The following is an 18,182-nucleotide window of genomic DNA, read 5'->3' as shown; positions in this document are numbered from 1 at the left end:
GCAAAACTCCATTGAGTTGAGTAAATAGCTCCCAAAGCTTTCATATATTTACTTCTTAATAAATCTTTTTTTCTATAAAAGGAAAATTTATTTTTTAAGAAAGGTAAGTACCTTTTTTTAAATCTTTTTCTTTTTTTAAGGAAATGCATCTCGATTCATTTTAATTAATTAAAAAATAATTAAAATTTAACGTTACTCAAATTTTTAGAACATAGTATCCCATTACCATTTTTGCATCACTTTAAAAATTAAGAAAAGCAATTAGTTTTTCTGTCATATCAAGTTTTTTTTTCTTTAATTATTAGTAAATCTTTCAAAATTAATCTAAAGCACAATTTATCATAATGGTTTTTGGTTTTTCCAAAGAAACTAAAATTGATTTTAATTTGAAAGCAAAATATTCACTTTCTCTTTAGTAATCATAATAAAATTTCTAGACTAGAATTCTTTTATAAACTGTGTGATGTTTTACAAAGACATATATGTTACAAGATGAAGATGATGTGTTAAAGACGAAAAAGCTTTAATCATCATCCCGTTTCAATGTTTCGAGCATTCTCTAAATTTAAGAAGGAATTTTTTTATGATGAGTATTACAATACTTTTCCTTTGTATACTTCGAATGTAAGCAAATAAAACCTCAGAAAAGGAGAAAACACATTATGAGATAAAATACTGTAAATTCACAACGAAACTTGCTGATAAATAATCAAATTAATAGTACTGCATGCGATCCGTTGCTAATTGTATTTTCTAAACCTTTGTGGAATTCACAAAGAAGCTTTCTCGCAAAATACATGACACAATAGCAATAGATCAGTGAATAATTTAACCTAACGGTCAGTTTTCGAATTTAAAATATAATTATTTGTTTAATTAAGACAATATATTATGTTTTCTTTTTTAAGACAATATATTCTGTTTTCTTTTTTTCTATGTTCATGTACTCGCCTTCGGCAGTACATATACTAAAAAATTAAACTTTTAAGAGTGTCATTATTTAATTAAACAGAATTTTTTTTCTCATATTAAATTGTTAGAATGGCCGACAGTAAAGTGAGACAAAATTACCATGAAGAATGTGAAGCAGCTATCAACAAGCAGATAAACAGAGAGCTGTACGCCGGTTACGTATATTTGTCAATGGTAAGTAAGATATAAAAACAGTAATTTTGCTTTTTTTTATTTCTTCATTTTACCTTGAAATTGTTGAAGATGCCGTTACGTCTATAGTATTTTTCTAAAATCATGGCACAAACTTCAAGATCTGGGCTAAGCAAACAGGAACAATTCATTTCTACAATGGAAAATAGAATGGCATTGGAGAGGTTCAAAAATGATGACGCACCTTTTTTAGTTTTGTAAAGATTTTATTGTTTCTCCGCTTTCGGGAGTTCCTTTGAGCTTTGCCTTTCAGCGTGCTGCTACATCAATGATGTTACAAAGACTGATGGTTTTTTACATACACCGCTAAAGGACGTTACAAGTGAGAGGCGGGGCAACATGCTTACGTAACTGGCATATGTAAATGTTGACCTCTATTGGGTTCTCTATGATAGCGATAGTGAATTAAGTGAAAAAAAGAAGTTTCATCGATAAAATACGATATCGATGATGTAACAACAGTAGGTTAATCATATCGTTCGAAGAAACGATATTAAATTGTTATATGGATGTTTTATAGTCTAAGAATTATGAAGAAAATCTCATAATCATGATTATAGTGAAAAGGTTTTGAAAATTTTAAATGATAATGCTTTTTTACTTTCTGGTATACGAAGAAAACAATGAAATGCTATTACTAATATCATAAAATCCAATTCATCAAACTTGAGGTTTTGATGAATCTTCATGTTTCACACCTTCCTAAGTCTGAAAAATACATTATTGAAATTATGTCTATTTTTTATGAACACAATAACTCCAAAATACTTTGATCTATACGAAATTGGAATGTGATGTTTATGCCATATTTTTACAATTCTATCAAATTCTGAATGAAATCCATTTTCAGGGAATATGGTTATCCGTGTACAATCAGACATTGCAATTGCGAAACTGTGTGTGTGTGTTTGTGTGTCTAAAGCATAATCAATGGCGCAAGATCTAGTAACACACTGTTAGCATGCAATGAAGAGTTTACGAGCGTTCAGGTGCTTCAACAAATAATCCTACCGAATAATCATGAAAAATATCAAAATTTGTAAAAAATGCGGGTACTTTTCCGTTAACCGGGCGGTAAGAGAAAAATTGCCAAATAATGTAGAATACCGCCAAATTTCGTACGCCAAATTCGCGTTTGGTCGTCGAGAGATAAGGCCTCAGTGCTGCTTCGTGACGTCATCATCACTAGGGTTATTCGCTACCGATTCGGGAATAGCTAACTGTTGCATAAATCGTTTTGTTTACATTTTAGATGATCTCATTTCCTTTTATTTTTAAAATTTGTTGGAAATTTTATTTTAAGTTCAAAGGAGATATACTTAAATCATAAAATTCCTTTTTCGTTGATATTAAAAATGCTAACTAAATAGAAATAAAAACTTACTTTAAACTTTAACAAACATGGGATTTTTTTTTTTTTGTCTACCTTTAATATTCCGATTGAAATTTATATTCTAAAGAGATATTTTTACTTTAAAAGATTAAAAATACTCCCTTTTCCTTATTTGCATAAATCTTTATTATCTTGAGGGGGAAAGATAATAAATTTCTTCCATATCAGTCACATAATTTGACAACTAAAAATTATTATAAATATTTGTTCTATTTTATTATTCAAGTTTTATTTTATTTCAAATATAATTTTCCTGAGAGAATATTTACAAATATTATAAACATATTTAAACTATTAGTGATTAAGAGTTAAATAAAAGAAAATTATCTTGTAGAAAAATAACAGAAGGAAGAACATTACCATCTCAGATGCTTAACAAAACAAATTACACAGTTTACAAATTATCAGATCATGACATCCATACAAACTCTATCCCTCCCCATGTCAAATGCTATGCCTTAAATAATGCATAAGTGAAAAAAATTTCAGCATAATTTCACTAACTTCATAACATCAGTGAAAGATTTTAGATGTTCTCATTGATTTTACTATAGGCAACATTTTAATATTATTTCTAATGTCAACATTCTTTTTTTCCCCCCCTCACGAACACAAGGTCTACAGTGACAATCAGTTGATATAGTTTTTTTACCAACCTCTTTAAAATATAAAAATAAATTAAATAATTTATTTAAATTTTTGAAAAAAAATTCAAACATAATATACAAAGATTTATTGTAAATATAATCTTTGATAAATTTCACTAAAGTCGATATAATTTAATAAAAGAATAAAAATTCACTAACCTTACAGAAAGCCAGAAATTTCTACTCAGTATTTGAAGATAACAGAAATGATAACGTCCTAAAAGACTAGAGCTCAAGTGAAAGCCAGATATGCCTGGTCTATCACTTAAGCCAGACCATTGGGACAACATTTCTTTCAAGCAACATAATATGTAACTAAAAGTATCTCCTGTATAAAAGAAAAATTTACATAAAAGCTAAACTGTAATTTCTTATAAAACAGACATGTCTTCCACATATGAAATAATGTATGTGCAAAGAATTTACAATAATCAGATTATTATGTCAGGAATCCTAAATTTTGCTTGAAAGAGAACTATTAAAACCAAAGACAATCTCTTAAACCATGGGGAATTTTAAGATTAACTTTTTAAGATAAAATTTTAAGATTAAGATAAGGGTAACTTTAAGATTTAAACGAAGTAAACAAAATTAACTTTTTTTTAGATACAATTTATAATATTAAAAAAAATTACTTTGGAGTTTGAAGTTTACGATTTTTTTGTTTTCAGTTTGTTTCCTACACTGATTTTTTTTTCTTTACAGTAATTATTTAAAAATAAATTTGTAACATTTTGAGAATTTTTTCATCACTATATTTATTATCACAATGTTCAAATAAGATTTCAGAATCTAAATTTTCAGATAGTCCCAAAGCAATCTTTCTTGCATTTTCAGATACAATAAAATCATCTTCAAAATTAAAATAGTTTTTTTAATAATAATATAATTATGTATAATATCATTAACTACATTTGGTGTAGGACAAAGAAGCTGGCCCCTGTCAAATTTAATAATGAGCCCATAACTTTCATCTATTTCAATTGTCTTATATACTGTTAAATTACTTTTGCAGGTATCCCATTTTAATTTTTTAACAGCAATAAACACACAATATCCTGCTATGTAAATTAATGAACCTAAAACCTCTCTAACTTGTTCTATACCCTCATCATTAACTTGAATATTTAGCCAAAATTAAAGAACTACACTTTCTTCAAAATTGCCAAAATCTTTTAAATCATTAATTGTAATTAAAACTTGACCAAACGTTTTGGAAGATATAATTAATTTTAATAAAGAATGTATCCAAATCTTTTTTTCAGTTTCAAACAGCTGCCTTATAGATAGATATACAATAATTGCCACCTGGCATTTGTCGATGCAGACCAAACCTTATTTTATTTTAGCTACCACTGACTTTATCATTCCAGTAAATGTAAAATTAATCTTGAAAACTACAATAACAAAAACATAATAACTACAAATTCAAAACAATTGTTTACTTTGCAGGTAAAATGAACAGAAACTAGCAAGATGGATTATAATAAATAAAACGAATAATAAAGCAATAGCTAAGAAATAAATTATTACCTTCATTCTGACATAACTGCATTATATGCAAATTACATTAATTAAAATTAAGAGAAATTATTCCTTTAATATAATTTTAAGAATTTTTTGAAACTAATTTAATAAATTAAGTGTTGTTTTCCTTATTTACTAACTTAAATTTAGACTTTTCTCTATAATAATACAGTCATAATGTTCTTATTCAAAATAATGATACATACTCACTTTCGTTTTACAGAGGAAACAAAATTTACAAGGAACTAGGTAAAATAGATTGTAGTAAATAAAATTTTAATATTTATGATATAAAATTCTTATTATCATTATAAAGGGAAAGGAATCTGAATATTATTGTTCTAATGGGGAAAAAAAGGAGTCAATTTCGATCAATAGTGCACTCAAACACATTACTTGAAAACATACATTAGCCCTAATTCCGAATTATTAGCATTTCAAACTTGATAATGGTAAATACATGTATATTATATAAAATAAATAAACATCTAAATTATGCTCAAGAATCAATAATCAAACAGAGTAAAAATAATTCATAAAGAAAATTGAGATTCTGTTTAAAAGTAAGACCTATTTCGATATCTCATTTTTGAAGAAAATAAGATAACATTATATCCTGAAAAGGGTATTTGAATAATAAAATAGACGAAATAGTTTACATACCTTGCTGTTCTTGCAGGATTCAAAATCCTTTTTGTGAATGGCGGCAATCCACCGTTTTCGCAGCTTCCCATCTTTTGGGAAATTAAAAACTGAAACTTCGGGCTCAGTTTTATAATTTCCTTTACAGTTGGGTACACAACAAGTGAACGGCATTTTATAATCCACAAAACTAGTGATTCGAAAAACGCAAAGCAAAATGGCTAAGATTTCGCACTCAAACAAAGCGGGAAAACAACGAAATGAAGGAAGCATGAGTCGGAAGGAAGGATCACGGGAGCAACCCTACCGGATATGTCGTCAGAGCTATCAAGTAATTCTTCGCTGCGGCATTATCGTCGGCCACGGTTTGGTTCACAATTGGCGACATTTGCGCTCGGAAAAGTACCAAAATGCATAGCAGCAATTTTATTGGTATAAACTGTTAAATTGTCCAAAACAGGTCTCTAAATTTGTACCTGGTTATAGTACAAAATAATAAGTAAAGATGGAAGGGTAGAACTTAAAACATCGGTTTCTCACGTTTAAATAAAACTTTTTTTCACTTAGTAGAAATATTTTGATTACAACTTTGTCAGTTTAAAAAAAAAAAAAAAAACCTCAAAGGAATTATCAAGCGTTACAAGAGCTTAATTAGCTGAGAAATAAATTTAAAAAATCGCAAACTTGAAAAAATATATACATATTTTTTTTTCTTTCCACTTTATTTGAACGAGTCATTTGAAATCCTTTTTAAGTATGTCTTACGTACTTAAGTAGAACAATTTTTGGAAACAGTCATCACTGAGTATGACTTTCTTTTTTCCAAATTTAATTTTTAACCTCCCCCACCCCCCACTTTTTTTCAAACCGAGTATTATTATACCATTTGTAATCAAAGAGCAACACTTTTCAAATAGGATTCTTTTTTTATCTCCCGAATTTTTATTGATAGAAAAATACATATACGCACTTTTCGACGACCCTATTTTTTTCCATAAAATCATCTTTTTCAAAAAATAATGTAGGTACTGATTTTAAATTTTTACTAGTTATTCCTTTCTATGTAACATGTTCTTAAATGGAATTCCAAAAATTTCGCTTATATTTTTTTTTAAAGAAATAAATATACTTTTCTAAATTTGTGCCATTTTAAAACTTACTCTCCTGCCTGATAAAGCTACCATAAAGTTCGATAATGCATTTTTTTAGGGTTTTGATGATTATAATATTTTATTATCATGTGAGAACATGATGTTGTTTTGGTTAGGGGGTTTTGAAGCTCGAAATTGCGTAGGCGGTGAATAAAGCATAAATGGCAATTTTCATCAATATCTTTTAATCGCATATGTTTTTTACCTGCTTTTACCAGTATTGCATTATTATTATGTATGCTTCTTTGAAAACAGATGAGTTTTTAAAAGGTTGACGCATAACTGTTATTTCTTTTAAAAATCGATCGAGCTGCAAAACTTTGTTTGCCAGCAAGAAAAAGTGAAAATGAAAGTTTAAAAAATTATCATTATATATATTTCAAACCGGTTTAAACTGGTTAATGACTTAAATTAATTAAGACAAATAATGACTTAAAAATAATAATGTTCTCACATGATAATTTGAAATTTGCGATCATAGATTTCATTTTAATTTGTTATTTTAAGATTTATTTTATTCTTTCAGATTAATAATTTTGTCTTTAAACGCAGAAAAGAATTGTCTCTGATTTCATCTCATTTCAGTTAACATATCCGAGTGTAAATTTAGAGGCCTATTTCAAACAACTTTAACCAATAAAATTACTGCTATGTATTTTTCTCATATTAAAGCACAATTCGACTGTACTTTAAGTCGACAGCCTACATTGTCTAAATGTCCTTTAAATTTCACTTTAGCGCCATCTATCGGTGACTTTTTGGACCACAAAACTTTTTTTATATTAAACGTTTGATTTTTTTCGTCTTGTTCATAAAAATTGTTTCCTTCTTCTTCTTTCTTTCTTTTTTTTTTATTTGGAAGGTTTTGATGCTTTTTTTAATGAATTTTTGAAGATTTAATTAATTAATGACGCACTCTAAGTATTCTGTTTTGTTTTATTACTCAGGGCTACTATTTTGATAGAGACGATGTTGCACTGCCAGGATTTAGCAAGCATTTTAAAGACCAAAGTGCCGAAGAACTCACTCATGCAGAGAAGCTTATGAAATTTCAAAACAAGAGAGGAGGAAAGATCGTTTTTTATGATATTCAGGTAAAGAAAATTGGCATGTAAATTATCTTAAAAAATTTTACATTAATATTACGGTTTAAATTAAAGTGCCCCTTTTCAAATCATTCTAAAGAAAACCAAGTAGTCAGTAGAATGCCACACTAGAATGATAGGCTTTCCAGAATATCCTGAAATTAATAAACACACACAAAAGAAATTTCGGGGAATATTTTTTCTACGGTGTTTTGAATAAGGATATTATTATTCTGTTCAACAGATATTTGTTAAGTAGGTTCATTATAGAAATACTGCAATGATTCTTGATTACACATGCACTAAATTTATGTCGATAGCTCTCACATTATTAAATAATCACAACACAAGAATAAATTTGGACTCCTTTTCCTTTTATTCTGGTCATCATAGCTTAGCAGGCGCTGCCCGGCTACCGCACACACACTCGCTAACGCTACACGATACACTGAAGTGTTTTCCCTTTTTCCGCAAGAGGGCAGCACAGTGACAGGTCGGAACATACCGCCCGCCTTGACATAATGTTGTCAACACACACACACAAGGAAAAACTATGAAATATCACAATTCAATACACAATGCTGAATAAAAACACACAAATTCAGATTTTAAACACTACACATTACAAGGTAATAACATTAATCACACAATAAAGAACACTAATATAAGATTACACATCAGTAGGTAAAATACAAATTTTTGAAATGGCTCTTTTATAAACTCCAGATTGAGTTTTAACTTTTACAACTCTGACCCTTTTATCTTCACCCAGATAACATTCAATTATTCTACCTAATGCCCATTTTTGAGGGGGTAGGTTTTCATCTTTAAGAAGCACTAACTCATTGATTTTTACATTATCTTTTTCTACCTTCCACTTGGACAAAGCTAGAGAATAGAAAATATTTAATAAAGTAAGTAATATGCATAACAAAATATTTTTTCTATATATTACTAACAGATATTAATCTCATATTGAATTTTCACATGAGTTTGATATAAATAGCTACATTAATTTAAATCACAAATTCTTATGCAATACTATGAAGCAGTTTAACAGTTAATATATAAAAATTTCACAAAATTGCTATAACAGAATAATTTCCAAAAAACAGCAGTTCTATCACATTACCATAATGGTGAAACAGAATCGAAAGTTGTACAATTTTCATCAATCCATAATAATATTAAATCTTTCATCCGATGACATACTTTTGCCAAGAACAGGTTTATTTTTATTTAAACACCTTAACTCTTCTGAAAATTCCCTACTCTGGATTTCCTTTATTATGAAGGTTTCAGCCTTCCTAATTTCCTCTGTTTTCAAGGGACCCAGTCTCCTTTCAGTTGGACTCCTCAAGTTGTGGAGAAATCTGAAAACATAACTTATTACATGCAATATTTTAGTATAACTATTACTACAATTAAGAATATCAGTAACACATGAATTGTTCAATGTAGTAACTAAAACACTTTCACAGTCAATTTTTTTGAGTTCACAGTCTACATCGTCCTTTATCACAGAGTCAGAGATTTCTCTGCATGGATATTCACTGTTTTTTAGAAAGGCAGGGCCTTCCCACCACAAGTTACTCTCGAGCATTTTGGACGGATTTACACCACGACTGATAAGATCAGCTGGATTATCACCTGAGGAAACATGTCTCCACTGCTCCTGACACAAAAGGTCTTGAAGTGTGGCTACACGGTTTGCCACGAAGGTTTCTAACTGGGACGTCACCTTTTTAATCCATGACAGCACAATCATACTATCGCTCCAGTAATACATATTGGACACTTTCAGTCGAAGAGCCGACTGGATACGCTGCATCAATTTCACCAGCAGCACAGCAGCGCAGAGCTCCAATCTCGGGATCGTGAGCTTCTTCAGTGGAGCCACTCTGGATTTACTGGCCACCATCTTGACAACAACCTCACCAGCAGGTGTTTGGGATTTGCAGTACACAACAGCTCCAAAGGCAGCTTCAGAAGCGTCGCTGAACCCATGAAGCTCTATAGCTTCGACGTCGGAAAATGGAAGAATACATCTGCTCACCTTGATGTTGTTAATGCACTGTAACTCGGTTGAAAACTTCTCCCATTCACTATGATTTTCAGGAGGAAGCTGATCATCCCATTGAAGATTCAGAAGCCACAATTTTTGTAGAAAGATTTTGGCTAGTGAAATCACAGGACCAAGGAGGCCCAGAGGGTCAAACAACTTGGCTATTGTGGATAGAACTGTTCGTTTAGTATGAACATCCGTTGAAGTTATGGACACCTTAAAACAAAAACAGTCATTAGTATGGTCCCACGTGACACCTAAAGTTTTGTTATCACAGTCTGCAAAGTCGTAGTTGCATCCAGAAGTGGTAGACAACTGAGGATGATTGCCTCGCCATTTATGCAAGTTCATGCCAGCTCGTTTTAACATGGAAGTGAGCTGCTGTTGCATCTCTATGCACACAGGTAAAGTCTTAGCACCAGATAGCACATCGTCCACATAAAAATCTTTCTCAACAACGGGTGCTGCAAGGGGAAAATTGTGTCCCTCATCCCTTGCAATTTGAATTAGCGTTCGAGTAGCTAAAAATGGGGCACTAGTAGTACCGTAAGTAATTGTCGACAGTTCAAACGTTTTCACTGGACCACACTCACTGTCCTTCCAAAGTATTCTTTGTAGGTTTCGCTGACTGGGATGAATGTAAATCATCCTATACATTTTTTCAATGTCCGCAATAAATGCATATGGATGTTTGCGGAATCGCATCATAATTGAAATTAAGTCCTCCTGCACAATTCCCCCATTTAATTGTAAGCTATTGAATGATGTTCCATTCGTGGTTGCACTAGAGGCATTAAATCCTACACGAAGCTTAGTGGTCATTTTCTCTGGTCTATATACACCATGATGGGGCATGTAATACACTGTTTCTGGTTCTGTCTCATGCGTCACGTCTCTCATATGTCCCAACTTTTCATACTCATTAATAAATTCTTCATACAATTTTAAATAAGTTTTATCACTAGATAGTTTACTCCAAAGTGAATTTAATCTTTTTAATGCTATACTTTTAGACTCGCCTAAACAACTAGGTTCCTCTTTAAGTGGAATTGTGACTACATATTTTCCACTAGGCTCTCTATAATGAGTTTTAACAAAATGTTCCTCAGCGATTTTTGCCTCATGGGACTTAGGGGTCTCTAACTCAACAGTTTCTAGTTCCCAGAATTTTTTCATGGTATTGTTTAAATCTTCATCAATAATTAACCCACAATGAATTTTTGGGGAATCAAATTCCATTACACTACCGCAAGCCAAAAATCCAAAAACACTATTTTGAAAAAACAACTCTGCATTTGATGAGTAGATCTTTTCTGGCCTCAACAAATGATAGAATGATTTAGCACCTAGGAGACAATCAACTTTTTGGGGAACCATAAAATTATCAGCCAAATTAATATTAGAAGGAATTTGTTCTTTAACACTTAAATATTTAATTGGGGTTAACTCAGTGATTTTATCTACAACAAGAAACTCAAAATTTTGCTTAAAGCTCTTATCAGCATTTGAAATTTCAGCTTTAATAAATTTGGTAACAGTCATTGAGGAATTATTTAAACATGAAATTGTTACATTTATTTTTTCTTGTTTTAACCCTAATCTGTTTGTACACTCCGAAGTCATAATATCGGACTGACTTCCTACATCCAGTAACCCTCTAACACATTGCAGATTCCCAAATTTATCTCGAATATAAAATTTAGCCGTGCTTAACAATACAGTTCTCATTTGTTTATTTTCAACCGTACTCGTAGCTGAAAATGTCGATTGCACATTTTCATTAGTTGCGCAAGAAGTTGGATAAAAGGAATTAACTTCCGGGTTTAAAGTTGAACTTTCCCCTTTATTAACTATGGTACTAGTTTCGTTTTTACCACTCCCACTGAAATGATCAAACTCTCTGGGATAATGAAGTAACCTATTATGAGGTTTATTACAAAAACAATTTCTTGCAGAACACTTTTTCACATTGCATATTGGTGAGAGGCATTTAAAACATAAGTTTTGGGATTTCACAAATGCAACTCTATCACTAACAGAAAGTTTTTGAAATTCCTGACATTTAAATATTGAGTGGTTGTTCTGGCACATAACGCATTTATAATTAGTATTCGATAAGAACACTTTAGAAACATTTCTATTACGATTCTCAAAATTTCCTTTACCGAAATTCCTTTGCTCATTTCTATTCGTAACGAATGCGCGGGAAAACGAAACGCACTCAGTTTTGGTTTTGGTTTCGGTTTTAGAAGCCACAAATAAATCACATTCTCTACTTAATTCCTGCACATTAAAAACAGATTCTCCTTGTTTAATACTGATATAACTTTTTAAATCTTGAGGAAGAGTGCTAAAAATCTGATCAGAAACCATTAACTCACACAATTTAGAAAAATCATTCACATTACGAAGTTGAATGTAATACTCAAAAACAGATCTAACTCTTGAAGCAAATTGCACATAATTTTCTGTTGGCAATTTTACTGCACTTTTAAATTGTTTTAGACATTCTTGATAAGTTGGTTGAAATTGTTTTAAGACAATAGATTTAATTTTTTCATAGTCACTCAACTCTTCTTCTTTGATATAAACCATTAAATTGCCAATTCTATCCCCTAAAAGATTTAATAGAATTTCCGCTTTAAATTTATCACTAACTGCTTTTGTTTTGAAAGCTTTTTCGAGCGAATTGAAAAAGAGATTAAAACATTCAGCATTTTTGGGAACAGGAATCGTCAAAACTTTGATACTCTTAATTAAATTCTCTAAACTAAAACTCTGTTCATTATCGCTAAGCTCACACGATGAGGATTTGAGTTTTAAAAGCTCTATTTCTTTCTCTACACGCAAAAGCGAAAGCCTTTCAATCTCCAATTTTTGTTCTAATGAACGCCTTTCGTTTTCGGCTTGATCCGAATTTTTATTTCTTTCGTCTGAAATCTCTTTAATTACATTTTTCACAACCTCAATTCTTTGCTTATAAATGTCACTATTCTCAATTATACTTATCAAATCTACAACTTTAGCGGAAGATGCAAATTTAATATTTAGTTCCGTACACAAACTCTTTAATTCGTCTTTCTTCAAACTAGACAAAGACATAATGAAAATTTAAGTAATTGAACACTTACCCACAATAATTATCCTTGAGAATTGGGACGAGAGAATACGCGAAAACACAGAGAACAGAAACAAAAAACACCACTCAAGCAACAACTTTCGTTTCCTAAGCCTACGCTAATCCACTTCGCATATTTTCACACACAAAAAAAAACGTAATCCATTGCTGATCGCTATTTCCACTCCTCCGAGACGGACCATATGATTACACATGCACTAAATTTATGTCGATAGCTCTCACATTATTAAATAATCACAACAAAAGAATAAATTTGGACTCCTTTTCCTTTTATTCTGGTCATCATAGCTTAGCAGGCGCTGCCCGGCTACCGCACACACACTCGCTAACGCTACACGATACACTGAAGTGTTTTCCCTTTTTCCGCAAGAGGGCAGCACAGTGACAGGTCGGAACAATTCTCTTGACATGACTAAAGAAAATGTCTGCACAATTTCTTCGATAATGATTCCTAGATCCCAAAGAGCCGCAGAGAACAGAGAATTTTGCAGTTTTAGAATCGGAGAATTATAGTTTCGAATCCTAATTCCACCGAAAATACGTCGGATCAACTGCTCTGGTGCACATTAACTCTTTGGACTCGGAAAAGTGATTCGATGCATAATTATTCATTTAATACAAAGCTTTGATTACTGCTCAGAAAAGTAAATATACATAATTATTTTAAGTCAAATTTCTTTGAAAAATTAATCTACATCTTTTTACCATTCTCTAAGCGTTTTTAACAAACAAAAGTGAAAAATAATTAAATAAAACGTCAAATGATGTACTGTCTTAAATGGTGAATTCCATGTGCCATCTTCATCAGCTGATTAGGGGTTAAAATCACGAGATCAGTCCCAAAAGCCTTCGTGTTACTTCGAAACGAAATTTAAATATTATTCAACTAAATTTAATCTAAAAATTCAATAAAAAATAAAATTTATACATTTTCTATTCACCGACATTCTATTCGCTAAAATTAAAATTTATACATTTTATTGATTGCATTTCAAGAGATAAGCGATATATTGTATGGAAGACGGTTAAATTTGTGAATGGATCACCCAGATCTAAGTTATGATGTGGGATCTAATAGGCAATTTCGATCTACCTTCAGTGCATAAAGAATCCAAAGCTATTCCATTCGGAAAAAAAATTAATGCCAATTGTGAAGATTCAGGATAAAAAATAAATTATATTTTTTCAAAATAATTAATCTAAAATTTCGTAGACCTTTCGTATTATATTAGAGACCTTTAAATAAAAATAAACAGAATTCGTTTCTTAATTGCGAAAAATCGCATTCGAATCATAGTAATATATCTACTGCCATTTTGAAAAACTCTTATTTATCTTGTATCGTAAAATGGTGATGACTTTCTTATTTTGTTACAATTGAAAACTGAAAGAGAATTCAAATCAGAAGAGTTATTGCCGCATCTCAAAAAACACTTTTTTTTCCCAATAAAGTTCTTAGATAGCTGTAATGAACTAATTTAACGATTAAACATAGTTTTTTAACCGCTGGAATCGGCTATTATGTGATCTAAATATAGGACTTCTCGTTGGAACGTTTCGTCAATTGCATCATGAATTAAAATACAGTAATAACTTTTTAGAACAATAGTACTATTTTAAAATTTGCTCCATAAGCATATAATTTTGTCTTTTAGAGTATCGTTTTAGATACAGAAGATCTACGAATATTTCCAAAAAAGAAAATAAAGTTGTTAATAATATAAAGGTATGATAAAAAGCATTTGTATTAGAATCTAGGATTATAAAGTCGTGGGGGGGGCGGGGGTTGGAATTTAAATTAGACTTTGGATCACTAAAAACCTAATCAAAATCCCTTTCCATCTCTACCAGTGACCTTGTGATGTATTCTACCCTCTTAACTAGCATTATCAAGAAAAACTGATTGATCGGAGAGATTTATAAATTTATATTTAACATCTAAAATGCAGATACTTATCAACTTGGAAGCAAATCCATGCAGAGATTAACTATCTGTCTCTCTGTACTTTCACAAGCATGTAAACGCAATGACTAATCGATGGCAATATATTAACATTTCTGAACATGGTTATTAATTGATAAATTAATTTTATTTAATCCTGGATCCGCATGAGCAATGTAATCTGAAATTGAAATTTTGAAAAGATTAGTTTAAGATCTCCTAAAATTTATAATATTAGGGAATTAAAAAAATATAAAATCAAAGTCTAAAAAGTAAAAAAAAAAAATCTAATTGTAAGTACACTAATATACGTATATTTCATCTATTAGTTCCATATAATTTCAATTACCTTTATTTAATCAGACATCCTGTTTTTCAATTCCTGCTATTAGTTCACACTCTCCTTATATATACTTATATATCTTGTTCAAATTTTCAATCGTTAAAAAAATACTCTTTATTAATCCGCTCAAGTTCAAATACATTTTTTAAACTTTTAGTGGATGGCATATTAATACAGGTTTTTCAAATATTAATTTTTAATACTTTAAATGGAGTTTTAGCAGTTTGTAATGAAAATTGAAACCAACAAGCAGAAGCTCAATCGGTAAAATGCAAGGATTTCAGTATCTTTCACGTGAAGGTGAAGAATGCAAGTTCAGTTCTTGCAAAAATCAATAAGTTTTCGATACTTTATAAATTTTTTGATCATTATTTAATAAAAAGTAACTAAAATAAAATTTTTCTTTGTTGATCTAAGTATGAATTTAATTTAATTATTTTTTTATATTACTTGCTCAAATATTATTGCCACTATTAAAGAACAGATAACCTATGTTTAAAGGAATATATTGTTCATCACCTTTTGCTATATAGGTTTATAAACACGGGTATTTCTTGAAAATCTAATCAGAGAAATATATTTAAAAAATTCAATTTACTACATTTTGGTTTTTTAGCCACCAGAAAAAGACGACTGGGAAAGTGGCATGGACGCACTGAAAGCTGCCCTGGCATTGGAAACGAGTGTGAATCAAGACTTGCTGAAATTGCGCCAACTTGCCCAAGACCATAATGATCCTCAGGTTGCTTCATCATTTATTCGTTTTTCTGATCAATGTAAAAAGTATCTATGCATGCTGCTCCAAAATTTTGAGAAATTCGAAACTACAAAAGAGATGAGATTGCATAGTGGTAAGACCTGGGCTTAGGAATCAGAGGACCACAATATCTATACCAAGTTCCAATTCATTTGCCCCTTTTCACTACTGGATTTTTGCATAAACTACACTAGTCATAACTTAAGACTACAATTTATTGAGGGGTCCGAGAAAATTATCTGAACTAATATAAGACCACTTATATAAATGTAGAGCTTTATCACGTCTAAATCTCTCACGTCTAATTCTTCCCCTTTCTGTATGTCGGTTTGGTGTACATCAATTTCAGTATACCAAGTTTTTACCTGAAGTTTGTTCTCTATCACGCTTCGAGGAATATAAGGGATAAATGCTTAATTTAGTAATATTGCCCCTTTCTATAAAGGTCAGAATGATCGATTGTATATTCGCGATGTTCTAAACAAATTATCTCAGTTGAAATCCCATGGAATAAAGTTATACATCGAAATTTATTTTATAAAGAATATCCGTAAGATCTCTTATTATTTATAAATATAAGTTTTTTAAATATAAAAATGTGAGTATATATATATATATCACTTATATTTATAAATAGTACTTATTATATATATATTATAAATACTTTTTATAAATATAAAATATAATTTTTTTTTTTTTTTTGTATTTTTAACATTTATTGAAAGTTTCAAAATGATAACATGAAATAATAATTATTATTTTTTAAAATATTTTTCAAACTTCACATTTTTTCGCAATCTAATTATTTTGATCATAGATGATATATATTTCAATTAAACATAAGGGCAATCAAGAAAGATATTATTCTTCAAAGAATGAATATTATCTAAATTCGATAATATGAGGATATATATATATATATATATATATATATATATATATATATATATATATATATATATATATATATATATATATATATATATATATATATATATATATATATATATATATATATATATATATATATATATATATATATATAAGTTTATTTTGGTTGAAGCAGAATGCAGGTTTGAAGACATGGAAGAGATTTTATATTTTTAATTTCGTCTTATTCTCTCCCGCGAGAAATGTATGATTTATTTACAAGAAGCGCAGCTCGACACAAAAGCAGAAGTAAGAAAGAGAACGAAGCAAATGATCACTAGTCTTATATAACATGGGATTTCCTGCCACGTGTCGATTGAATACATGGGTTGACCTTTGACACCTTGGCAAGGGCAATGGAAGGATCGTTTTCACTTGATACGTAGAAATGATTGCGCAGTAATTTTTACTCAGATTGATTACTTTATATTTCATTGATTTCTCGATATAAACAGCAACCAAATTAAAAGTTGTCTGATAAAATCCCTGTGAACATTACCACCGAGCATTACTAGTCACATTTGTGATTTACTTAATTATACACTTCACCCTCACACTGTATTCCCGACGAATGTGTTAACGTGGGATTTTGCTTCTGCCATTTCAAATTGTTTTCTTTTCTTTTAGATGTGTGACTTTTTGGATAACGAACTGCTTCGACAACAGATAGAAGAGATCAAAGAAATCGGAGACTTCATCGGAAGTTTAGAAAGAGCCGGAAGAGGATTGGGAGAGTATATGTATGATAAGAAGGATATGCCAGGCGAAACAAATTAGTGGCCAATAAAAGGGACATTCCAGACAAAACAGATTTACAATTAATAAACAGGGTTAGTTCATGCCTGCCGTTCTAATTAGTAGCTAGTTAGTTGCATTTTGTAACCAACTAATTGCAGACATCACTAATTAAGTTTAATTTCATTTAAGTCTTTTATTCATAACTAAATTATCAAAGTTCCTGCAACAAAATTTGAAGTATGAAATTAATATGGGTACTTAACCCATTTTATTTCCGAATTCGTTGTTTACTTTTTCGTGTATAAAGAGAAAGTATATTTTAATCGTCCAAAATATCAACCTCGAAATTTTGACTACTCTTTAAACAAAATTTGTATATTTCTCTAGTTTTGACAGAAATCCATTCCCAAAATATTATCTGTTTTTCTATCTGAATATAAGTGAATACGATAGCTATAAATTTTAAAGTGTTGTATGACTAAATTTTCGTACATAGTTTGAACATCTAAAGTATAGATTCCTATCAAAATTCCATACATTTTGTATGTATGAAAACGCTATAAAAATTTCAATGATTTAGATAAATGAAATCTGGTAAGAGATCTTGCTATTAAAATTGTAGTTCTGTGGCATATTTTGGTTTGAATCTACCGGGAAAA

The 18,182-nt window shown here is 30.2% G+C and overlaps 1 protein-coding gene across 1 annotated transcript; it reads left to right on the top strand.

Annotated features, from left to right (window-relative positions):
- Window positions 1–1,041: 1,041 nt before the first annotated feature.
- LOC129980516 (soma ferritin-like) lies at window positions 1,042–17,562 on the top strand. The gene is made up of 4 exons (XM_056090852.1): window positions 1,042–1,146; window positions 7,472–7,618; window positions 15,715–15,840; window positions 17,413–17,562. Exons 1-4 carry the CDS (start codon window positions 1,042–1,044, stop codon window positions 17,560–17,562), a joined length of 528 nt encoding a protein of 175 aa, XP_055946827.1.
- The last annotated feature ends 620 nt before the right edge of the window (window positions 17,563–18,182 follow it).

The sequence above is a fragment of the Argiope bruennichi genome, chromosome 1 (assembly GCF_947563725.1).
Source record: "Argiope bruennichi chromosome 1, qqArgBrue1.1, whole genome shotgun sequence".
In the NCBI taxonomy this organism is placed as follows: Eukaryota; Metazoa; Arthropoda; class Arachnida; order Araneae; family Araneidae; genus Argiope; species Argiope bruennichi.
This window is presented reverse-complemented; position numbering and strand designations above follow the sequence as displayed.

Bases quoted from the DNA above. Each gene is read 5' to 3' on its own strand.
- LOC129980516 (XM_056090852.1), top strand. From the start codon at position 1,042: ATGGCCGACAGTAAAGTGAGACAAAATTACCATGAAGAATGTGAAGCA. The intron at 1,147-7,471 runs GTAAGTAAGATA...TTTATTACTCAG, and splicing joins GTTACGTATATTTGTCAATG to GGCTACTATTTTGATAGAGA. The intron at 15,841-17,412 runs GTTGCTTCATCA...CTTTTCTTTTAG, and splicing joins AAGACCATAATGATCCTCAG to ATGTGTGACTTTTTGGATAA.